General features: G+C 33.3%; 2 protein-coding genes across 6 annotated transcripts; one reads left to right on the plus strand and one right to left on the minus strand.

The window, feature by feature from the left end:
• The first annotated feature begins 5,429 nt into the window (after nucleotides 1–5,429).
• Nucleotides 5,430–13,604, plus strand: LOC110648079 (cyclin-dependent kinase C-2). 5 transcript variants are annotated; one of them, XM_021802191.2, is made up of 13 exons: nucleotides 5,430–5,592; nucleotides 5,705–5,865; nucleotides 6,449–6,530; nucleotides 6,740–6,830; nucleotides 6,963–6,992; nucleotides 7,168–7,277; nucleotides 7,394–7,466; nucleotides 7,542–7,662; nucleotides 7,819–7,936; nucleotides 9,486–9,625; nucleotides 9,777–9,834; nucleotides 12,495–12,565; nucleotides 12,668–13,604. In XM_021802191.2, exons 2-13 carry the CDS (start codon nucleotides 5,753–5,755, stop codon nucleotides 13,206–13,208), a joined length of 1,548 nt encoding a protein of 515 aa, XP_021657883.1. In that variant the 5' UTR covers nucleotides 5,430–5,592; nucleotides 5,705–5,752; the 3' UTR covers nucleotides 13,209–13,604. The 5 variants fall into 5 exon arrangements, with proteins under 5 accessions (XP_021657883.1, XP_021657884.1, XP_021657880.1 ...); XM_021802192.2 differs by having other exon boundaries at nucleotides 5,731–5,865; XM_021802188.2 differs by having other exon boundaries at nucleotides 5,431–5,592; nucleotides 5,683–5,865.
• Nucleotides 13,605–16,078: 2,474 nt separating this feature from the next.
• On the minus strand, nucleotides 16,079–24,369 carry LOC110648074 (zinc finger CCCH domain-containing protein 38). Its single transcript, XM_021802176.2, is given in 6 exon segments — nucleotides 16,079–16,384; nucleotides 16,528–18,766; nucleotides 19,458–19,493; nucleotides 19,495–19,881; nucleotides 23,310–23,373; nucleotides 24,184–24,369. Coding segments are annotated over 4 exon segments (2,649 nt in total). The 5' UTR covers nucleotides 19,836–19,881; nucleotides 23,310–23,373; nucleotides 24,184–24,369; the 3' UTR covers nucleotides 16,079–16,351.
• Between the last annotated feature and the right edge of the window lie 698 nt (nucleotides 24,370–25,067).

A 25,067-nucleotide genomic window follows, 5' to 3' on the forward strand; every position in this document is an offset into this window, starting at 1 on the left:
GAGCATATGTCCACAAGCAGTATGCACATCCTTCAATTGTTCGTGATTATCTTTAATAGCATCCTCAAAAGTAGAGCTTAGATCAGCAAGGTCTGAGGTCTGTCCTAAAAAACCAATCTCATCTTCCCCTTTGTCACATCGAAATCATCTCAATGAGATAAATACATTGCTTCCCCATTCTCCTCGAATTGTCAGCAGACATCATCGCTTCCATCAAAATTGTGGCCTTATCAATATAAGCATTCAGGAAGGCCATGACATCCTCGATCAAACTTTTGTCAGCCCAGCTGTGAAGTTCTTTGAGATGATTGAAGGTAAAATCAGGATCCTTCTCCCCAAGAAGTCAACTAAACCAGATCACTAACTGGTGTCAACTTATTGCAATTGCCATTCTCTGTTATGGGTGGAAATTCCGTAGAGTAATACAGATGAGAAGGACCCTGCAGAAAAGCCATTATTGTTCTGGCATTAGCATTCAAGTTGTCTTCCCTATTACGGAAATTTTTTCCTTTGGGATAGCAATTATTTCGAACCAATCTGATTCATTCTTAATCCATCAATTTTTTCTGACCCTGTTTTGATTATGATATTATACCAATGGGATAGAAGACCTTCTCTTCGCTCCCATTCCTCTCCACGAAATAATATATCATTATTTTTTATTAAAAATAATTTATTTATATATATTTAAATATTATAATTTTAAAAAAATATATAAATATATTATTAAAATTATATTTAAAACTTATATTTTTAATATATAATTTATTTTTTAATAAATAAATTTATATTATATATAAAAAAATTAAAATATAATAAAATTAAAATAAAATTTGCTATGGAAAAATCTGTCCCAACCCAACCCTGCTCCGAACTGTTGTGGGGCGGTGACGAAAAGTGCGATTCTCGCTCCTAACCGATCCTGTTGTCATTTCCAATTTTTTAGAGGAAAAGAGAAAAAATAAAAAATAAAAAAATAAAGAATATTCTTTTATTATTTTTTATACTATTAATTTAATAAAAGAAAAATAAATGAGGGGATGAAAATGAAATTTAAAAAAAAATAAAGAGATGAAAGAAAAATATGATAAATGTATAATTTTATTTTATATATTTTTTAAAAAAATTAAAAATATAATTTTATAATATTTTTATGCTTTCTTCTCACTTTTTTATTCTTAGAGAGAAAATAATAAAAAGAAAATTAAAAATTATTTTTCATCAACTCATTATTTTTTTCTTATTTTTAGATAAAAGAAAATATCAATTTTTTTTTTTTAAAACCAATCATGTTACTAATAAACTAATTAAAATACATCTTAATGTAAATTCTGTAATTTAAAACCAATCATGTTACTTTTTTTTTAATAAATAGCTGAAAGTGAGATCCTTTTATAAAAATTATATTAAGAAAATATATAAATTTATTAAAATTTTTATATATATCTTATATACATTGAAATTCACTTTAATTTTTCATATGATTCTACTATTTCATTATTTTATATGTAGATAATAAAACATGCTCCCTATATTCTTATGCTTCTTGCATACACATGTACAATGGATTAGTGTACCAAGTATATTGAAAAAAAAAATCCATTTTTTGAAAATTTTTTTCTCTATATACGGTTGAAAAAGTGATTTGCAAAGCATTTTTTTTGAAATTTTAATTAATTAATTTTAATATGTGAGTATGCATCATTATTTTTCAATAATAGCTAATATTATGTATATTTTATCATATAAAATTAAAATTTTAATGTTTTTACCAAAATGATGAGAATTAAGTTATTGTAATACTTTCACATTATTTATATAATATAATATAATTTTAAAAAAGATTGAGGGGCAGTGATTACCCTGGTCTATGAGGTTGACGAAGGGGAGGACAGGGAAGGAAAGGAAGGACGAAAGAAGAGGATTTGATGACTTTCTTGTTAGGTGATTTTTACTTTAGTGGATTTGGCTATGGTTTTGCGAATTACTGGTGACAGTGTTTATTTGAAAAGAATTGAAGGTGTTAGCGATGGTTACGATGCCATTGGGAAGAGTTTACGAACTTTGCAAGGTCGGAAAAAATAAATTTTGGCCATATCAAATGCAATTGGCTAGCTAAGATTGAAAACACAAACATTAAGGACTAAGGAAGAGAGAGTGAGGGCAGGATGCATGGAGCGTGAATAACAGTATTAAGGTATTTTACTCGAGAAAAATTCTCTCTTCTCTTGGGTTTTATCTCTGAGACCTAGTTCCTGTTAGGTTCTTCGCGGGTTGTCCTTTGCTCTTCTTCTGCGGGGTGCGGCCTTCCTTCTCCTGTCTGGAAGATATTAATTAATTAAATAATATATTTTTAAAAATAATTTATTTTTATAGTATGAAATTTAAATTATTTATAAATATAATATTTGTTTAAAAAAGCGTGAATTGAAAATGTGCTTTTTAAGATGTAAAAAATTAATAAGAAATCGTCAATTAAAATGGTCATGTCATGTCATTGAAAAGCGAAGAGCCTTGAAACATAAAGACTATCACTTGAATTGATAATTTCAAAAATAAAACGTCACGTTTAATTGTGATAGTCTTAGAACATAAAAATCACTACTTAAATTAGCGATTTTAGTAGCAAAAAATTACATAATTTCATTGAAAAGCACTGGAATAGAGCAGATATAGAAATCACCACTTGAACTGGCAGTTTCAAAGCAACACCAATGCTATCCAAAATCGTTGGAAATGAAAAATTGGCAGGGAATTTATTCATTCATTGCAACACGCATAGCTGTAAATAATTTGAAAAGTCTCAGCTAGTTTTAAAAAGAGCAACTATCTCTATCAAATTTAGAGTTTTGCTCTTAATGAATATAGGTTTTCTTTTATTTTCCACTCCAATTTTTTTTTTTTCTTAATTTAGCATTTTTTCATATTATATATAGGATTTTAGAGTTTCACTGCCGTTGATATTTACTAAGAAGCTTTATTACAACTAAGTTAAAATTTCAAACTTTAAAGTAAATTATTATTTTGATTATTGTTCTGACATATTGTTTATTTTATTTTTGATAATTTTATTATTGTAAATATTAAATTAAGTGATAAATTTAATGATATGTGTGTAAGATATGATAATTAGTTAAAAATAAATTAGTATGTTGAATAATTAGTTAAAAGTAAATTACAATTGATATATATTTCACTTTTTTATGATAATTTTAGTGATATATTATATCAATTTTTTTAAAATAAAATTTGGAAAGTAAAAATTAGAGAGTATTGCAACAACTCAACTCAACTCAACTAAGCCTTTGTCCTAAAAATTTTGGGTCAGCTATATAGATTTGTTTTCTCCACTCTAAACGATTTTGGGTTAAATCCTTAGAGATGTGTAATGCTTCTAGATCATGTTATACTACTATCCTCCAAATCAATTTAGGTCAATCCATTTTTTTCTTTCTATTATCTAACATAATGTGCTCTATTTGTCTAACTGGAGTCTCCGTATGTCTATTGCAATACCCTTTTTATTTACATTTTTATTATGAGTGTAATTTTTTTTTATTGTGCTTTAAACTTATTTATAATATTATAACTTTTATTTTACAAAATATGATAGTTTTATCTTAGCAGGGAATTTACTCCGTTTTAAATTAATGGAGAATTTTCACATAATGTAAATTTATATACAATAATTTAACACACATAGCACATATATTCTAATAAAAATTTTGTATTTATAATTTTATGTACCAATGATTAAAAATTTTTATGTCAAAATTTTTATGTATTTACAACTGGCTTTTAAAGCTAGCGATTGAGCCATAGACAGTATTTGTATTAGGCATGCATGAGTAGAGGAAATAAATTCTCAACATCCCTACAATCTGTCTTTTACAATGTTATAGTGGTATTGCTCTTAAAACCGCCAACTCATATGATGTTTTTGGTGTACATAAACAGAGTTTGTCAATTGATATGATAAATTATAAATGTTGCTTTTGAAACCATTGACTAAGATGGTATTTTTAGTGTACTTAAAATGAACTTGATACTTGATGTGATAGGTCATAAAATCACTATTTCAATTAATGGTTTTTACTACACTATATTGTTTTGGTAAATAGTTTAAATTTCACATTATAATAGTAAATATTGTTTAAAATTACATTATTAAATAATTAATCCTGCTAGAAGTAGGTTAACCCCTTATCACCTCTGAGCAGGGTTTGTGGATAAATAAAATGGGTTTTTGATGGCAGATTAAGTGCTTAAATGAGAGGGTTTAGGTTGATCTTTTTTTTTTTTTATTACTAGTTATTTATAGGTGTATGCTTTTGCAGATGGAGATTCAATTGTTGAAGGCTCTGTTGCTCCCCTGCTCATGTCATCAGGCTGGAGACATGAGATTTTCTAAACACTAATCATTGGTTTGACATCAGGTGAGGCACGAATGTGTCGCTAGACAAATTAAGTCTACATTGCCTCTGTGAATGAACATTATGGCTACTGTTTCTTTGGACCCATAACCTTTAGCTATCTTGACTTCCATGACTCTAGTCCCTCATCTTTTCCTTATGCCCCCCTAGGGTCGGCTATTTTTTGGTGTTGTTCTTTGGTAGTTAGCCCCTTGCTTTGAATCGAGAATAGCCGCTCTTTGTCTACATGGCCGATTTGAAGGCCATGCTTAGGTCGGTGATTTGGTGATGGCTTATGTCTTTTTTGGGTTGGTGTTTTTAGGTGGTGATCCGGCATTTAGTTTAGGTTTTTTGGTTTAGGCTTCTGGGCCTTTTTTGTTATAGACAAAGATTGTTAAATAGAGTTAGGCTTTTTTTTTATTTTTTGCATCTTGGACTAGACTATAGTCTTGTTTGGCATTGAGTTCAGAGTCTGAAACTGTTTTTCTGAATAAAAGTATCATTTTAGATACTGTTGAGAAAAGTAGTTTGGAAAAAAACTGTTTTATTATTTTAGTGTTTTTATGACTAAAACTGATTAAATTTAATTTTTAATTATTTTTCAACACTTTTTAACTAGTATATTTAAAAAAGTAATTTTCTCAACAATAATTTTAATAGCAATACCAAACAGGCCCTATTTCAATTATACTTTTACACTCAAATCATGCATTTTTCCCTATAGCTATGAATGAATAGTCTATCTATTAAAAAAAAATATTTTACTCTTTATTATCAATAAAAATCTAAAAAGTTTGATTTTATAATAATAAAGTTATTGCACTTGTGATTTAGAGGTTATACGTTTGAGTAATGGGAATTTCTCTCTTTTGAGGCTACAACTTCATAATATTGGTACAATAAGTTAATCCTTTTATTACTAATAAAAGCCAAGAAAAATAAATGAATAGACGAAAGTGTTAATAACGATAAAATTCAGGGTAAATTTAAAATAATATTTTGAAAGCACCTATAAGAAAATACTCGCAAATTCTGTTTATTCCAGACGAGCCGTGTCGAAACTCAAAAAGAAACTTTGCTTAGGCATCGGGGGCAAGCCCGACCACCGACCTACGCCGGCAAACCAAAATCCGACTACAATTTATTGAAGTATTGGATTCCACAGCCGCCGGAGAAGACGGTATGGCTTCACTCTTCTCCTCTTTCTTCTCTATTGTCTTTATTTTGAGTTTTATGAGAAGATAGAATTTTGGTGATGATGTTGCCTTAGCCTTAGCAAAAGGATATAATAGATAGAAGAAGGGTGTGCACTGTGCAGTGGAGCCGAGGAGGATTGAACTATGGCCATAACAGCCCCTGGGCAACAGCTCAACCTTAACGAGTCTCCCTGTTGGGGATCCAGAAGTGTCGATTGTTTCGAGAAATTGGAGCAGATTGGCGAGGGCACTTATGGGTCTGTTTATCTAATCTTAAATTTTATTATCTTTGTGGTGCTTCTTGTATGATTTTTTACTTCTATATTTGGTTTGGAGAAAACTCATATGCTTTTAGGACCTGGATTAGTTTTCCATTCAAAATTTTTATCTTTTTGGTGCTTGTTTTATCGTTTTTGCTTCTAATTCGGATTTGGGAAAATTCACGTGCTTGCTATTACTAAGGTATTCACAATGGTGTGTAACATATTGCATAGTTTTGATATATATATATATATATATATATATATAAGTCTTAACTTTTTGAGATGATTTCGTTTGTGCTCATAATTGTGAGAAAAAGGTTTAAAATTTTGAATTTCAGCTCAGTTTTCATCATTGTGACTTGATTTCTTCACTGCAAAATTTCTAGCTAGCTGTTCATTCTAGTGCAGCCCTATATTTGTGGTGAAATCCCCATTGAAGTAAAACTAGAAGTACTATTCTGGAGCTTGTTATCTAATTCACGTTGTTGAAAACCTTTATTCTGTATTTCTTCCTACTTGATTTTTGAAGATGACAGGACAAATTTTTGATTGCGGGTGCTTTGCTTTCTCCTTGCAGTCAAGTTTACATGGCCAGGGAAATAAAGACAGGTGAAATAGTTGCTTTGAAGAAAATAAGAATGGACAATGAAAGAGAGGGGGTACTTTTATACTCTTGCTAAGTTATTTATTGATTTAACTTACTAGATGGACAACCATTTATGTCCTGTATGTCATCTAGACCTGATTGTGTATTTTGTATTTTTTATGCACTGGCTTGGAGGTCAATGAGCTATAAAAGAATTTCCACTTATTCAATAGATTAATATTATATGTTTGACTATTAAAATAAGTCTTGTATTTTCTGCAGTTTCCCATAACGGCAATACGTGAAATCAAAATTCTAAAGAAGCTACATCATGAAAATGTAATCAAGTTGAAAGAGATTGTGACATCTCCTGGTAATGCTATGAACTTTACTAGCTCACTGCACATGTGTAATGCTGCCTTTATGAAGTATCCTTTATTCACCGCATCATTTTGGGTTTTTTTTTTTTTTTTAGATATATAAATTTCTTGGCACTGTTTTGTAGGTCCTGAGAAGGATGAGCAGGGGAGGCCAGGCAAGTGATCTGTTTTGCATGTGCTGCTATCAATTGGTCATAATTTTCATTGCGTGACTTTCTGCCTGCATGTGCACATAGGCATTTGATGGCTTTTGTATATAAAAATGTTGATCTAAATGGTTGTCTTGTTTGAGGACAGTTGATTTCTGATAGCTTTGTTGGGGGATTGCAGATGGTAACAAGTATAAAGGTGGAATATACATGGTCTTTGAATACATGGACCATGATTTGACAGGTCTTGCTGATCGTCCTGGGATGAGATTTTCAGTTCCTCAAATTAAGGTATTTTGCATAGATTAAGCATTTGATTTACACTAGCAATATCCTCTCTTTTTATTTCTTTAATTAATTTTTTTGGGTATTATTTTGTCCTTCAATTTTTCTTCTTTTTCTTGAAGTGTTATATGAGGCAGCTTCTGACGGGGCTTCACTATTGTCATGTAAACCAAGTACTTCATCGTGATATCAAAGGTTATTAAGAAAGCAAGTAATATACTATTGAATCTTGTTTTCTACTTCACAATCTGAACTGTGTTTTTACTGCAGGTTCTAATCTTCTCATAGACAATGAGGGTAATCTAAAGCTTGCAGATTTTGGGCTTGCCAGGTCATTCTCAAATGATCACAATGCAAATCTAACAAATCGTGTTATTACTTTATGGTACAGGTAATTTTTATTACTTCATGGTTCAGATTTGATTAACTAAACTTCTTCCTTTCTCTTAAAGAGTATGCACCATTTCTTTCTACCTAAGGAGTGCCAAGGATAAGAAAAATGAGAAAAGTCAAAGAATAAGTGTCATTTACTTTTTATTTTGAGCAGACCTCCTGAGTTGCTTCTTGGGACAACAAAGTATGGTCCAGCTGTTGATATGTGGTCTGTTGGCTGCATTTTTGCTGAACTTCTTCATGGGAAGCCAATTTTTCCTGGAAAAGATGAGGTGAGCAGATTAGCCTTTTTTATACATTTTAATGTATAACTCATGAATAAACTGTTGCCTTGCTTGCCATTGGGTAGAAGGATTTGAAGTTGTGAATTTTCAATTTGATAATTTATGGGTTCTCTTTGATTGATTAAATTTATGAATCTAAGTTCAGAATGTGAATAAAAACTTCTTTTTGAATGTGGATTTGGCATACTTAGAAATGGTTCATTTCAAGTCTACCTCAAATAAGTTCAAACATATTTATGAATATAATTATCATCCATGAATATAATTATCATCCATGAATCTAATTGTAAATAAACAGGCTAACTTTCATTAAAGCAATCTAAACAATTCCTATTTGAAAAATTCTTCTATCCAAGCATATTATTGTGTTAATTTAGAAATGAATATAAATTTTAGGGAGTACAAATTATTGAAATTTTGATTTTTTAAAAAGGTAATGAAGTGGGAAAACAAAGGAGAGAGTTATTGATCCAATGTCCCACAAAATGCAACCTCACTTGGCTCACTTAATGATGACATGTAGATCAATGTGACTGGAATAGATTAATGATATGTCTTTTCTTTGGTTTTTTTTGTCAGGTGTTGATGATCTGTTCTGAAATAGTTCGAGTGATCTCATTAGCTATGACCTATTATAAGTTTAGTTCATTTTTAAATGGTTATGGGATATATACATGAAATTTGGTAAGGGATTAAATGAGTGGGATTTTTTTTTTTTTTTTGTTTGGGGTTGATAGTAACTAATGGTTAGTTATTACAATTTTTGTTTGTTCAATTTTTCATTTCGTTGAATTATATGTTTGCATGACTAGCAGATGCTGATTGGCTGTGTTTGTAGTAGTGGTGGTGATAATAGTTAATATCCTTAACTTTTGTTTTCCCCTATAACCCCAATTATCCTAGTCACCCCTATATTAACGTATAAGCCTTTTCTTTGGGTTTAAAAGGTTACATGTTAATTGGCAATTCCTCCTTTCTACTAAATATGGTAAAAGGGGGATTAAAAATCATTCCAGATGTTAAATGATAAAAGAGAGCAAGTCATGGGATTCAATTTGGGCATTGATTTTTGTAGCAGATATAATCCATGAGTTCAATAGTAATGTTTTTGTTTGAGTCGGCTGAAAATTGGAGTAATATCCATTACCCCTTACCCTTGATGCTCACTCTAAGATGACAGGGATTGATAACAGATGTAATTGTGTCAGATTTGATGTTTGCTTTCCTGCATGCATGATGGTCTATTACTGATGGTTTTTTGTGGACCACGAGGATCTAGAATACTATTTATTTTATTTGGATTTGAGTACCAACAATATAGGGAGTGGCTTATGTATGAATCACATGTGGTAGGATGATGGTGCTACACTTAAAGATTTTTTTTTTAAATTTTTTTATGAAGTTATATTCCTTATATGAGATTAAAGAATACTATAGAGGGGAAAATATGTATTTTCAATTCCCATTTGGTTAATTGTTACATCAATACTTTTTCTTACATGATACCATCATAATACCCATTTTGTGACTATTGTAGCCAGAACAATTAAATAAGATTTTCGAGTTATGTGGAGCTCCAGATGAGGTTAATTGGCCTGGGGTTTCCAAGATTCCTTGGTATAACAATTTTAAACCAACAAGGCCAATGAAGAGACGTCTAAGGGAGGTTTTCAGACAGTAAGTTACAAAATTGTGCTCATCTATGCTACAATTTTAATATTGTGGAAGTTTGACTTTTCCTGTGACAGTTAATGACTTCTGTGCCTTTTGCCTTACTATTTCTTCCTCTTCTTTTTTCTGCCTTTTTAAATTCATTATTTTGTGTCAGTTTTGACCGTCATGCGTTGGAGCTCTTGGAGAGAATGCTGACTCTTGATCCTTCTCAGGTATCTCTTTATCTGATGTATCTTCATTTAGGTGTCTAATGGCAGGTCGTTGTGGTGACCACGGCCTCCCCAAAACTTTCAAAAAATTTATTATTTAACATGATGGCCTCATCCCCTATTATTAATATTTATGGTCCCAAAGTGCCTATATATATATATATATATATATATTGGAACTTATATTATAATAAGATTCCCTTTATTTTATTAAAGTAAGACTCCTCAGTAGAATAGAAAGTAGGACTCTAAATAGTTTAAAAATACAAAGTGAACTCTTATAAATAGAAGAACCCTTAGAAAAGAAAAAAAACATAAAATAATTAAGAGAAGAAAGTTGAGAATTGTGGAAGAATTTTATAGAACAAAGTGAAGGATATCTCAATTAATTCTAGTAAGTTAAAATTCATTGTTTTCTGTTTTATTTATAATTTATCTATTTATGATTATTTATTTATTTCATAAAATAAAAGTTTTGAATTCAAGAACATAATTTGAATTGATAATTACTTTCACAATTCAAAGTTGAAAATCACTCACAATGAAGTATTTATTAATTTACTTTTAGATTTTTATTTATTTATAATTACTTTGTTTGCTTTTTTTTTTTTTTTTTTTTTTAAATTGAAAAAGAGTTGCTCAAACATTTAGTTTAAATCCATTTTTGATGACTGGTTTCTCTTTTACAATTTAAAATAATATGCATAATTTTTTTTCTTATTTTAATTTTAAAATTAAAAAATATCTATTATATATTTTTAGTGAACATATTATATTTTATTGTTAAAGCTCTGCCACTGTAGGTGTCTGAATTCTGAACTCCTGTTTATATTATTAGGAGTTATTTGTCAACTATATTGGAGTTGCATTTACATGTCTGTTTGAAGTGTACATTTATTTCAAAAGTTGTACCTTGAATGTGTATGATGTGTTCAATATTCTAAGTGTTGATGCTGGAACATATTTTATATAAAGAGCTCAGTCATGTTTTACCTAGAACCAGAATGGTCACTGATTCGGATGTCCACCTAATGTGTCTGGTATTCAAACCCAATAAAAACCAATTACCCAGTAAGTTTGACCACGAACTGGCCAAACAGGTCTCTAGAGGTGTTTAGTCCAGTTTTCCTGACTGCATGGGTCACGTGGCATGTTGAGGTTATGCCATGCTGACATCAGCAAGGGTTAACCCTAGTTAAACCTCTGATGCTTAATCCTTTCCCTTCTCCAATTATATCAAGATAGTTTTCATGGCATACGATGCAGTTAATAAAGGGAGAAAACTACTTCCATTGTGTAGGTAAACAATTTTTCCTTTCAAAAATAGTCTTAAGAATAGCAATATTAATGAACAATCAGAACAATATTTGCTTAAACATTTTCATAATATTATACCACTTATAATTTGTGTGCAACAATAATTTTAGTACAAAATTGAAATTGGTTTCAGTGTAAATGATATGGTTATTATTTTACAATTAATAGATAATGTTTTGTCATTTAATTGTGTCAGTATAATTGTTTTATAATGAAAATATAGATTATAAAATTTAGAATTAAAAAATTAATTTAGAAGATTAATTTAGAATGATAACATTTTTTAGATCATAAATGCATAAAAGATCTTACAATTCACCAGAGTTATATTGTACCAATATTTTAATAGTTATTAAAAATATTTTAAATTAATAAACTGCTATTGCGTTTAGATGTTACATGATGAGCATTGGTTTTAATAATCTTTTTAGATAATAAAAACTCCCATTTGAGAAAAGTTCAATTCATGTTACAATTTGTCAATTAGCAGCAATGCAAGGTGTTACTATTTGTAAATAAATAAATGAAATTACTCCTGAGTATTGTTGAGTGGTGGAAATTGTTTCATAATTGATGACCCTGTATCAAGAATTTCATCCATTCACCAGAAGTGTACAACTTACATGGTGGAATTCATCAAATTTGGCATTGGTTGAGCTTGTGGAAGTTGCATTTCATATATTTAAATTGTATCTTGGATGTGAGTTTTACATAATTTTTCCTTGCATCTGTGGTGATACATCTATGCTGACATTTTTCTTGAGAGTAGAGAGTTGATCGCTTTATTGTCAGGGATTTATGGCATGGTACATTTCATGACATCTGCTTTAGTAAATGACATTTCATTGCATTGTGTTTCTTCTTTTATGAGCATACTCATAGTTTGTGGATAAAGATTCTATCCAATGTTTTGTGCCTTTCTTTTCCATATTTGTGCCTTATACAGTTTTGTTGTCCCATATTTCTGATGATAAACATTGGCTTGATGAAATTGGTTGCTTCTATGTTGTGTGGATGGCATTTTTCGCTTGTTATGTAAATGGGCGAAACATGTGAAAACATCCTTTTATCATTTGTACAAGGATTGCTGTTAGTGTTGTAATCTGGGTGAAACAGAGGGCTACAAAATAACATCCAGGTTAAAAATTATTTGCAATTTCAATAAATTTTATGGAAAAAAGACAAAAGAAGTTAGAGAGAGAAAGAGGGGACACAGGGAAAAGTGCCCCTAGTATCTTCTGTGGATGTTTCAGTTGGTCTTGTACGTGCAAAATTCAAATATAGAATTTGTATTGCATCATTTTAACTATGTTCTTTTTTTTTTTATTGTTTTTCTTTATAAACAGAGAATATCTGCAAAGGATGCACTTGATGCCGAGTATTTCTGGACTGATCCATTGCCTTGTGACCCCAAGAGGTTTTATTTTCTTCTTTCTTGAATGTCTTGTTCATTACAAACGAAATTTTTGTAACTGAAGTTGGCTTGTTTCCATGACCGAGTTTTGGTTTCTTGGTTCAGTTTACCCAAATATGAATCATCACATGAATTTCAGACAAAGAAAAAGCGCCAGCAACAAAGACAGCATGATGAAAATGCAAAACGTCAGAAACTGCAACACCCGCAGCAGCATGGCCGCCTTCCACCCATTCAGCAGTCTGGGCAGGCACATCCGCAAATGAGGTCAGGGCCTAATCCACCCATGCATAATTCTCAGCCCCCAGTTGCTGCAGGGCCTAGCCACCATTATGGAAAGCCTCGTGGGCCTGCAGGTGGGCCAGGGAGATATCCACCTAGTGGAACAAGCGGAGGATACAATCATCCAAATCGGGGAGGTCAAGGTGGTGGAGGTTATGGGAGCGGACCATATCCTCCACAAGGGCGGGCACCACCTTATGGTTCAAGTGGCATGACTGGTGCTCCTCGTGGTGGAGGGAGCAGTGGATATGGAGTTGGTGCTCCAAATTATCCTCAAGGTGCACCATATGGCAGTTCTGGTGCTGGTCGTGGTTCGAACATGATGGGTGGAAACCGCAACCAGCAGTATGGTTGGCAACAATAGTGTGGTTTGATGATTAATTGTACTGTAAGAACATGTTGAAATGACATTGAATGAGAAGGCATATGATTAAAGTGGTCAGTCCTTGGAGTTTCCTCGTGGTTCTTGTGCGCTTTCTATTTGATCTCCGCTAGAGAATATTTTGTGGGTTGCATTACACCCCTCAATCAGCTGGGAAGATTCTTAAACAGAGACTGTTTGGATTACCTTCTGTTTGTTCCTAATCGGTGGATACTTGTGGTTGCTGTGTACATTTGTGAGCACTGACCAATGTGCTGTTTGCAATTTTTTTGCAGGCCAGTTATATTGTTTGTTCTCACGAGCGGTTAAAATGAAGCTCAGGGAGTAATGTTACTTATGATGAACGGCTAGCTCTAATCTATGTTTTATTTTTTGCGATATGCTTGATTTTCTCCCTCCCTATCTCCAAAAATGGTGACTGTTTGGTTATTTATGTAATTATAGAGGTTAAGATGAAATCATGATTAGAATCCTCATCACTTACGGAGATTTCACATGGGATTAGGTTTTTTTTTTTTTTTTTGAATTTGGAATTTGCTTTTTTGAACCTATATTTGATGTCCAGAGATTTAGCTGGCAATTGAGATTCAATTTTATTTGGTTAAGTAATTTTTTTATTAATAATTATTCTCTAAAATGACCAAACATTGCAAATGTAAGAAATTCAGAAGGGGCCAAATTAAAAACTTTATCCATTCTAGCAAGTTGAAACAAGAAACGTTAGCCATTACTAATAGCACTCGTCCACTCACCTCCTCCACCGTGACCCGTCCGTTCATCCCGATAAGATCTTTAGCACTCATTCCGCCTCATTTGCTTTCTTTCAGCTCAACTCACAGCAACTTTAGAGGCTTCGCTTTGCATGTTTGGTTGCTTAAGATTTCCCTAAGTTGAATATCAATAGAGAAAATGGTTGTTAGGAGTTGTTTCCATAGAGAAGATGACTGCTGAATTCAATCATTTTCTTCAATATTACTGAGACAAAACAATAAGAAATGAAAACAATAGATTTTAAAATTATAAAAAAATTTCTTGCTTTACGGGCATGTAAATACAGAATGAAATAACACTTGATTATTACTTCCTTTTCTTAAAAAAAAAATTAAGAAGCGTTGAACAACTATTCTTTCGATAGAAATGCGAGGATAATGTTAATCATAAGATTAAAGCCGAATGGTTAAAGTAGAGACGTGCCACAGGAGTTTTATGTAATCACAAGATTTCCAATAAGTTGAAAGGAAAATTTTATCGTACAGTCATACGACCAGCCATGTTATATGATAGTGAGTGTTGAGCACCGAAAGAATCGTATGTGTCTAAGATAAGAGTTACGGAGATGAGAATGTGAAGGTGAATAAGTGACCATACTAGACTAGATAAAGTCCGTAATGAGAGTATTAGAGAAAAAGTAGGAGTGGTACCAATTGAGGATAAGTTGAGAGAAGGAAGATTGAGCTGATTTGATCATGTAAAGTATAGACATACGGAAACTCCAATCAGACAAGTAGAACACATTAGGGTAGAGGATAAAAAGAAAAGAAGGAGTAAAACTGAACTGATTTGGAGGAGAGTAGTACAACATGATCTTGAAGCATTACACATTTCTAAGGATTTAACCTAAAATCATTTAGAGTAGATAAAGAGAATCCATATAGCGAACCCCAAATTTTTGAGATAAAAACTTAGTTGAGTATTCCAAAACTCGGATAATCTGCATTCTCTAGTTCATTTGTAACATACTATTGCAACCAAATCAGGAAAAAAAAAAATCAATTTCCAGAAAATATTTTCTATGGAGATACCCAAGCAACTTATTTTTCTGTTTCTTTTTCTAAAACAAATACAACCTAAAGTCTTAAAAATGTCATAAAAATGTTAGTGCAACATCAACCTTAGTTTTATATATCATCATTCAACTATTAACAAACTATAAAGCATTCTCTTAAGAAAATAGGTCGAACTTAACTCACTCGGGAAGATGAGTGCCCAAGGCCATAAAAAGAGCACATTACTCAAATCACAAACCAATGTAAAATCTTAACACTCCCCTCTCAAGCCCAAAACCAAACACCTGGAGTGTGAAATATTTATGGGAGGCCCAAACATTAGTTAAGAAGACTCTGATACTGTCTTAAGAAATTAGGCCAAGCCTAACTCACCCCTAAAAACTAACTCAAAAGGGAGAGGAATGACCAAAGCCATATGTATTACTTTATCCCAAATCAATGTGGGATCTTAACACATTCACATGAAATCCATAAATCCATCTTCAGATGGTGTAAGAAGGATTCAAGCATCAGGCAAAACATAACAGGTGACCTACTTCTCATTCTGCAATAGATATATGACAATACAAGAATACCAGTCACGGAACCAGGAATATTCTTATATTGTCCATACACAGGGTTACCATAAAATAAGGGATACAAAAAGACCTACACAGCCATCCAGTGAGATGCCATGAAGAACAATAGATCTAAAATGCAAACAACCCACAAGCTACATGTGACATTTATTCCTGACTAAACTAGAGACCTTGTTAGGGGTAAACTCAGACCACATCACCAGACAATTGTGTTCATAAAACAAAGCTCCAGAATTGTCCTTAAATTCCGCATAATGAAAGAGTACAGAAATGAATTGCATAACAAATGACCACTGAAACTAGATCACATCAGTAATGACTCCATAAGCCATTGTAAGACAGCAAGGATGAACACCCAAAAAAATGAACTAGATACAGTTAAGTCTCAAAACATTCTATGTAGCAGTAAAATAAAAACAAAAAATGTATGAGCCAAATGCCCTAAGACCAAACCATGTAATGCAAATCATGTCACAAAGAAGATGGATGACATCAGAAAAAGGTCACTGCCATAAATTTGCCAGCATAAATACCCACACATAGAGAAGTGACGACATATACTTCCAAACGATAAGGTATGACAAATCAGCAGGTAGAAGCTGAAAGGTTAGCCAATCTTTGATTCTAACTACTAAGATACAAAACAGGACAAATGTCGCTCTAGACACTGCATTATCTTAATAAATTAACAAGAAATATTGTGGGTTTGCTATATAACACAGTAAAATAAATGAATAGAAAACACAGGATGTTCCTTTTTTCATTTATCCTTCTGAAATTTCTCCACATAAGCCTGCAACCCAACAAAAAACAATTATGTGAAAAGGTATAATCAAAGATAGTAAATAAATGAATTAAGAAAAAAAAAAGTCCTGTTTGAGACAGAATTTTCATTTCCTGAGAAATACAACATAAACCGAGTAAATGAGAGCCCACCTGTACAAGTTTGGTCAGCTTTGGCTTTGAAAATGAAAGATATTGTTGAATTCTTTCTTGTGTTTGAGGAATAGTTCCCCCCTGCATTGAACCGGTAACTTTGTCAACTACTTTCTTTACAACGTTTTTGTAAGCATCCTTGGTCATTTGACCTTCCTTCCATTTGGGCTTCAGAAGCTCCTTAACGAACTCCACAAGTGCAAACTTAAATGCACGAATCCCCTTGACATCCTTGCTTTGTTTGCCCTCATCAGTCTTTCCATCTCCATCAATGTTCTCCAAGACATCATTTTCTTGTGCAGTCTTGTCCTCCTCTACTTTCCTGCTTTCCTCAGTTACCACCCCATTGTTTTCCTTGGTAACTATGGAGTTTGCACCTGGTTCCATCTCATTTACCTGGTAACTCTTGCCATCAGGTTCTTGCAAACTGTGGAACTTATTATAATCACCAGCCTTTGGTGCACCAGCAACAGATGGAGACAAACTTTTGGATGACATTTCTGGTTTCCCATCCACAACCTTTTTCTCTATAACAAAGTTTTGTGAAAAACCTGGTGCATTATAATTGACAACATTCTTCTCAGCATCAAGGCTGTCACATATAGGATCATACTGCTTCCTCAGCCCTACATTTTGATTTGATTCTGTAGTCACTGCAGAATCTGGTTTAACAAGCTCCTCAGTGTTCACAATGGAAGATGTTTCTGTGTAATTATGGGCATTGGAATTATGAACAGCAAAAAGATGGGGCAGCTGCTTTCCATTTGCAAGTAAGTGAGCTAGAGAGGCCGAGATGTTGGTAAGCTGAGTAAGCTGTTCACTGTTGCTTACCAGTTTCTGAGTCATAGAAACTCCAGAATTCATTTGTGATGCATTTGCATCCCCATCATTATCTGGCTTGTTGATTGTCTTTCCCTCCTGAAGCAGCATCTGATCTTGAGGATTCACATTACCTCCTCCTGAAGTTGGGATTGTTACTTGACCTTGTCCAATAACATTTAAGCCTGAAAGATGTAAAGCATTTGAATTCATGCCATTCTGATCTAAGCTTTGCGCAGACATAATATTGGCAGAAATACTACTATGAGAACTGGCAGTTTTTCCAGTCACACTGTTATCATCGTGAGGCACAGCATTTGCACCAACATCCTTTAACTTGTAGTCCTGAGGTTTGGCAGATGATTCATTTGTCAATGATGGCACAACTGCAGTGACATCATGTGCATGATCTGAAACTTCTCGAGTTATACTGGGATTGCAACTGGTTAAAGAAGCAAGCTTATCAAAATGGTTAGAATGTCGAAATTTATAATTCCACTCAGGAGACATGTCCATATCTCCAAGCCAATTCTCACCACCTGGCCTTTGTTCAGAAGCAACCACGTTGTCACTAGCATTTTCTGTATTCCATGTAAGATCTGTTTCACTCTTGACCATTTTATGATCAATTGGTGCATTGCCAAGTGTCTTATCTTCCTCCAAACAATGACCCCATTTGTCACCAACAGCACGTGCAGTGCCCCTTTGATCAGGGGTACCAATTGTCACATTTTTATCCCCACTCAACTTTCCAGCATCTAAAGCACTTGTAGCGCCCCATTTTGGACCATTCCACAATTTCGCCACATCATCAGTGTTTTGGTCAAGTGAACGCCTACCATCCCGTGACCTATCAGGACTTACATGGGCCAAATCCTGATGTGAAAACCTGCAATATTTTCCATTCCGACAATTACCCGCAGCAAAAAATTTGCAAGGAACATCAGATGCTCTGTAGGTTTCACGGTCACTGCGTTTCTCCGGAGATGCATCTCTATGCCTTCTGTCACTATTTTTGTCCCTAGTTACATCATTAGAAGACTCCTTAACAGTCACATTTGAGGTAACATGATGGGAAAACCTGCAGGATGCACCCCTCCTACAGTTGCCTTTAAGAAAATCATTACAACAATCAACAGATCTTCCACTCACTGAGGGGTAGTCCCTGGAATCATGGGGAGTGGGATATTTTGAAGTTACAGTTCTCCTGTGTCTTTCCCAGCCATCCACATAACTCTGATTACCTTGGTGAAGAAATTGACAGTGACTACCTCTCCTGCATCTCCCAACAGCAAAATCTTTACATAATTGAGCTGATACACCTGATCTGCTTCTACTTCTCTCGTACAATCCTGATTCTCGCCCAAAGCCACGGACTGGACTTCTACTCCTGCTCCGGCTCTCGCTCCGGCTCCTACTTCTGCAAATAAACCAGAAATGGGATGATCAAATAACATCAACCAACCATCTCAACTCTCCTATCGAGAGAGAGAGAGAGAGAGAGAGAGAGAGAGAGAGAGAGAAACAATTATAATCAACAAAGAATCAATTTAAGAAGCTTAGCAGTGACTATTACAGTATTACTTCCTCACTACAACATGCATAAACTTCATCAGAAAGTTGAAACAACATTATGCCAAGTGCATGCGAATAATAAAACAGGAAAACCACAAGCTACAAACTAACAAAAACTTGAAAAATTTTAAGTAGTTGGTGAAGATTTACATCTCAAGCAAATTCTAGTTCAGGAAACAAGACTGACTGACTGGCTTCTTAGTAATATGTATGCCATTAAAAAATAATATTAGAAGATAAGAACCAAGGGGCAGACCTAAGAGTTGAAGAAAGTAGAAAGGACTCAGAGGCCCTATATCTTTCTGAATATGTAAACATAAACAGGGTGAAATGGAAGAAATGGATACATGTAGCCAACCTCAACTAGTTTGAGGGCTTAAGGCTAAGTTAAGCAGGGTACATAATAGTTCATACATTATCCATTATTTTTATATGGATATATGCACAAAGGGAAACACAGGAAAAATAAAATAAAGAAAAAAAAAACAAGAGAGAGAATACTACAGTTATATCAATGAGAAAAAATCTTATCAAACCTTCTTGATCTTTTCCATTCACTTTTAGGAGAGTTATCGGTTTTGCTGCCTCCATTCATCAAGACCAGGAGACATTCTTGTCCCATAACTCTCATCTCCATCCCATGTGGCCATTGCTTTTAAACTTCTGTTACGCTCCTCATCAATGCTATCATCCCTATGTGAGCCTCTTCTTCCAGACAAAGGTTCCAGAACAGGCCATTTGGCACGAGTACTACTTGCTCCTTCAGGAGACAGCCAGTCATGCTGTGATTCTTTGTCATGAAAAGATAAGCCTGCTTTCCCAGACCATGCATTTTCATTTACATTATCAAATGGGATACGGGATTCTTCTTTCAAATCCCACTTAGAACTGCGTCTTCTGCCACTTCCACTCATTTTACCAAATGCAGCACTGCCTTCTCTCAGTCAAAAGGAGTACAAGCTGGTGCCAGCAAGAGAATATTATTAGAAGCAGAAGAATATTATTAAAAGCAGGGTCCAAATTCAAAGGTACAAACTTAGCTAACATAAAGTAATGGCACCATGATGCAAGACAGCCTACGGTACTGAAAATTAGGCCGCATCACACCAGATTATTTTGTTGTCATTAAGCATAAGCAAGAGTTAGAAGGCAATGCAATAATCACCTTCTCTTCCACCTTGTAATACAAAATATAAATAGTAGAGAAACCTAAAGTGTCAGTTTCTCAGTTTGGTTCCAGGTTGGTTCCAATCATCATCATAAACTTCAAAATAAGCCCACAATTTGGAACTTTTATTTTTTTTCCCTTTTTCATATGAAAACAGTTTTTTTATTGTGTTGTAGAAATTTGTGATCAATTTTTAACTTGTGCCATATTTATAGATGGTTAATGTCAATCCAACTACTTTTTCTTCTTCCTTTTTTTTTTAAAAAAAAAAAAACCACCAGTGTTTGGTCTATGCATTTGCTCAGGTATCAATGATTTAATATAGGAGAGATCACATGCTTGTCCCTCAATGTCATCAGACCACATGAACTTGATAAGATCAATTTTCTCATCATTACTAGCAACAAACTTGTCAGTTCTCTGTTTGATGCCAGTAACATTCCACTTTTTAGGACATTGATTATAAGCATCTCCATTCTCTTCAAAACTGTGAGGAACAAATGGAATTTTTTTTACTTGCTTTGCCAATACTACAGCCTGATCAATGGAAGGAAATTTCCTTATCTTTCAATTCAATTGGTGTCATAATTAAGTCCACCAGAATATCTAATGATGCAACATTGAATATCATCTTCAAAACCACATTAGGCAACAAGATTATGGCACACCAAGGATCAAGTATTAACATCCTTGTCACCCTGTGAAAGAACACACTACTTGGGGTTAATTCCCCTTCATAGTGAAGGGTAAAAAAATTCTCCTCCAATAAAAATTTGAACAAAGCTCAATCAGTAATAGACAAGTGCTATCAAAGTTGACGTTGCTAAGCATGATTGTGATACCAAGTGCAAGCAAAACGTTTCAAACATTGACTGCATTCCCTCTCTACATTTCTCATACTACAGTACTAAAAGATTCTCTTTGTTAAGCCAATCATGAAGAACTGTGGATCACCATTAAGTTCAAGTGGTGGTGCTTCTAGCAAGATTCTGACACAGCAATGCTGGGTTCTAATAAACCTTGTGATTCCTAGTTCAATAGTAATGGTGGTTTTTTTAACTGGTATATGAGCTCAATGACAAAGGAGAAATCATAAGAATTTCTAATAGCTTGGCCAATAAGCTTTTCAATATGATTCTGACAATAGGGGAGAGCATTCGGTTCCGAACCGAACTGATTAAGAAAAACAGGAAAACCGAATGGGCTGAAATTCAAGACCGAACTGAACCGATATTTCAGGAATAATCAAATCAAAGCAAACCGATTATGATCAGTTCGGTTTGGATTGTTTCAATGAAAACCGAAATTAATAAAAACCCAAAGAGGCCTCCATCGTTAACTTCACACCTCTGCAATGGTTTCTCAATTAGTAAATTCCAATCCAACAAAATTTCTCAGATGCCAACAACATCAAGGAATCAATCAAACAGAAATTAACAGTAAAACCGAAATTAACAAAACCAAATAATCAATCCTACTGCCACAGCAGCAAAATTTCAACAAATAGATCAAAACCTAGTTGTTCAAATCAAGTATCTAGAGACAAGATATAGAAGAAGAAGATCCAGAGAAATGGAGTTTGGAGGATTAAGACTTGGACAAGATGAGTCCAACGTTGCAGCAATAGGAGGTTCGTCTCGTGAGGTGATGAGGGATGGCGAAATAGTGCACAAATTCTTGAGTTGTGTTGAAGGACAATGCACATCATTGCGACTTCATCTCGTTGAGCGACATGAAAAGGAGACAAACCTAAAAGGTTGAAACACTAAAACTAAAAGGAAAGAGGCATGTGAGAAGACGATTGAGTGAGACTTGAGAGTGTGAGAAGATAATTGGGCCTGCTTGTGAGAAGGATATCTGCGAAGGAAGAAGGTGATGAAGGAAAAGGTGAGGAAGAGATTGCATTTGTGATTGTGAGAGGAAAAAATCAAAATGTAAAATGGAAAGGAAAACGAAACAAGGAATGTTGAAAAATGGGCTGGGCTTATTATTTTAAACACATGTAGACGACGGTGGCAAAGGAGAAGGCCCACAGTTAACTTCAATTTCATTTATCTCGGTTTTTTCTGTTATAACCGAATTAAAAACCAAACCGAACTGAAAACTGATATTCTTAAAAATAGATAACCAAACCAAATCAATTGAACCAAATTGGTTCGGTTCAGTTTTTCAGTTTAGACCGAAAACTGGCAATCCTGCTGACAAGTAATGACTGATCACAAATCGAACAGAATATGATGAAATAGCTAAAGGTGGCAGCCGTGGCGAATAATGCCCCAGGGTGGATTTTGAACATGACAACATATTTCTATGTTATTTGTAAAAATGTAAAATCCTAAATTTAATACAAACTATTGGAAAAAAAAATGACTGCACAAGTTGGCTCCAATACCATCTGATGTAGAATCCTAAGTTCACACCCACCAAATATTCTAATTCAACCAAAAACCAAATATGCCTATAATACATCCTTACATAGAAAAATAATCAAAATTACAAAATAAAAATTTCCTACTTATAAAATCCCTAAATTAACAATAATTATTGCAAATAGGTCCTCTCCAAAACATGCTTGAGTCACAATTGAGACTGGGTTATGCCTATGGGGAAGGACACATACTGCATCTGCATCACTTATGAAATAAGCACAACTGCAATAAGTTGATAAAATTGATGAAAAATAAATAAAAATAAAAACTTATGTATATAAGCATCTAACTCCACTCTATCTTGCCTTCAAAAGTGTCTATGAGCTTTCACATGTATGGTTTTATTTTGACATTGAGAGTTAAGCAATACAAATATAAACTTTGAGACCCAGGACAAAACACAAACTTTGAGACCGTTGACAAAACATTGACTGGTCCAATGGATCATCATAATTAGTAACAAGTTATTCACCCAACAAATTTACAATTCAAATTTGATAGTATCCATTAAAGACAACTGCCACTTTCATGTATAGAAGAGGAACAGAGGTCCAAGGGAAAATTTGGAAGCTTCAACCTAACCTCCAAAAGCACCATTAATGCATAAAAAATGGTGATTTTACCTGACTTAATTTCCAAATATATGAGTTCCCTTTTCACATTGCATTCTTTTTTAAAAAAAAAAGAAACAAAAACCCCAAAGTAAAAAATCCCAAAGTCATGACAGCTACAGACTTATAAAAGCAATTGCTATAGAATAATTAATTATGGCAAATGCCACTGCTACTTACCCACTTCATTCTCTCCCATGAAGATGGTCTCCATTTCAAAGGATTCAGATGAAGCACGAGGAACCTACAATTTATTTTTGCATCAATTCCCCGGATAATAGAAAACACATATCATAATTTAAACTCAAAAGAAAAAACAAAACTAAATTATCATTCTGAATGCTTAAGCAATAAAGTTGTGCTCAAATTACCTGGTTTTTTAAGAACCTTTTTTTGTGGTTTCAGCATTACCACAGTTGCATTCACACCCCCACAAAAAAAAAAATGCGCGCACCCAAACAGTGATAGATTGAACCACAAAATTTTTAAACTTCCCCAATTTAGCAAGAACTTTTTTCTAGAGAGATAGAGAAATTTTATTGTCCGGATTGCCTTCTCAGTCATTTTATGTGGTAGTAGATAGACAGGTTAAGCTAATATATCTAACAACATTCTTGCATATTTTCAGCTACCATGCAATCATGAAGCATTTAACACTAACAATGAAAGAATAACCTTTTAACGAATTCAACTGTAATGTGTAAATTATGTACGAGGAAAGTTGCCCATCAAATCTAAACACAGAACTAAGGAAGTCCCAGCCCTTTGAATTTGGCGCAAAAATCCCCAGAAGCAAATATATTTAGCTGTGATGTTAAAGAAAGCCCATATGAGGAATTTCACTGAGAAGAATAAAATGAAAGCATCACTGCTGAAGAAAAAAAAAATCTCTTCGATTTCTTAAGCAATGGAAAGGTTTTGAAAAAGACCAAATAATTGTTGAGCAAAAGCAGCAAAAAATAAAAAAGAAAAAGAAAAAAGAAGCAACGAAAATGACAGCAAAAGATAGAGGCAACCAAAGAGAGAGAGAGAGAGAGAGAGAGAGAGAGCCTACCTGCAACGGCAACGTCAGTAGCCTAGTAGAACAGACAAGAAATCAGCGATATGGAGGCGGCGGTGTTAAAGATCGGCGGTGGAAGACCGAGCCGATACGATCGTCCGAGGGAAGAAAATTAGGGAATCAGGGATTGCGTCACCACTACAACTCTTCAGCTCCGCAAAATTTATATAAGGAGTTTCTATATTTTTTAGAAAGTAAAATTTATTTTGTGCGCATTAATAAGGTTTAATTTGGTGAAAAATTTTATAAATAAAAATTAAAAATTAAATAATCAAAATTTTAATTTATAAATTACATAAAAATATTGACATCACTTCAATTTTAGTGAGATTAGAAATTCTATTTTCACTTTAATATGATAATGATTTTATTTTTTATCAAATTAGATTTATATATTTTTATTTTAATTATATATTTTAATTAATGATATATGAAATTTAATATAAAAATGTTTAAACTTATTTTTATATAAAATTAATTTATAATTATACAAAATCCAATAAATTTTGATATACCCTGCAAATAAAGTTTAATTTCAAATGAGGTGGGGATTAACTCATAAATTACCTGCTATAAAAAAAATAAATATTTATCTAAAAAAATTGTAACACTTTGAATTTTTAAATAATTATTTTATATATAGTTATATAATTTTTTACTAGTTTGATGGGCCTAGGAGAGGCAATATGACGTTGTTATGACGTGAGCCTGAGGCCATTTGATTTATAAGTGTTGTTTGAGTTGCCTTGCAGGTTGGATAGGTCCTAGGTATAGTTAAAATTCTATCAAATTTTTAGCAAAAATTTAAGATGTCTTTGACTAACTTTCTTATTTTGTTTTAATTTTAATAAATTCATGAATATAATTGTTTAGGTGAT

Source organism: Hevea brasiliensis, unplaced genomic scaffold, assembly GCF_030052815.1.
Source record: "Hevea brasiliensis isolate MT/VB/25A 57/8 unplaced genomic scaffold, ASM3005281v1 Scaf421, whole genome shotgun sequence".
Classification (NCBI taxonomy): domain Eukaryota; kingdom Viridiplantae; phylum Streptophyta; class Magnoliopsida; order Malpighiales; family Euphorbiaceae; genus Hevea; species Hevea brasiliensis.

Excerpts from the sequence above, each read along its gene's own strand:
- LOC110648079 (XM_021802191.2), top strand. The coding sequence starts at position 5,753 with ATGGCCATAACAGCCCCTGGGCAACAGCTCAACCTTAACGAGTCTCCC. Across the intron at positions 6,831-6,962 it reads AGAGATTGTGACATCTCCTG|GTCCTGAGAAGGATGAGCAG; the intron begins GTAATGCTATGA and ends ACTGTTTTGTAG. Across the intron at positions 7,937-9,485 it reads TTTTTCCTGGAAAAGATGAG|CCAGAACAATTAAATAAGAT; the intron begins GTGAGCAGATTA and ends TGACTATTGTAG.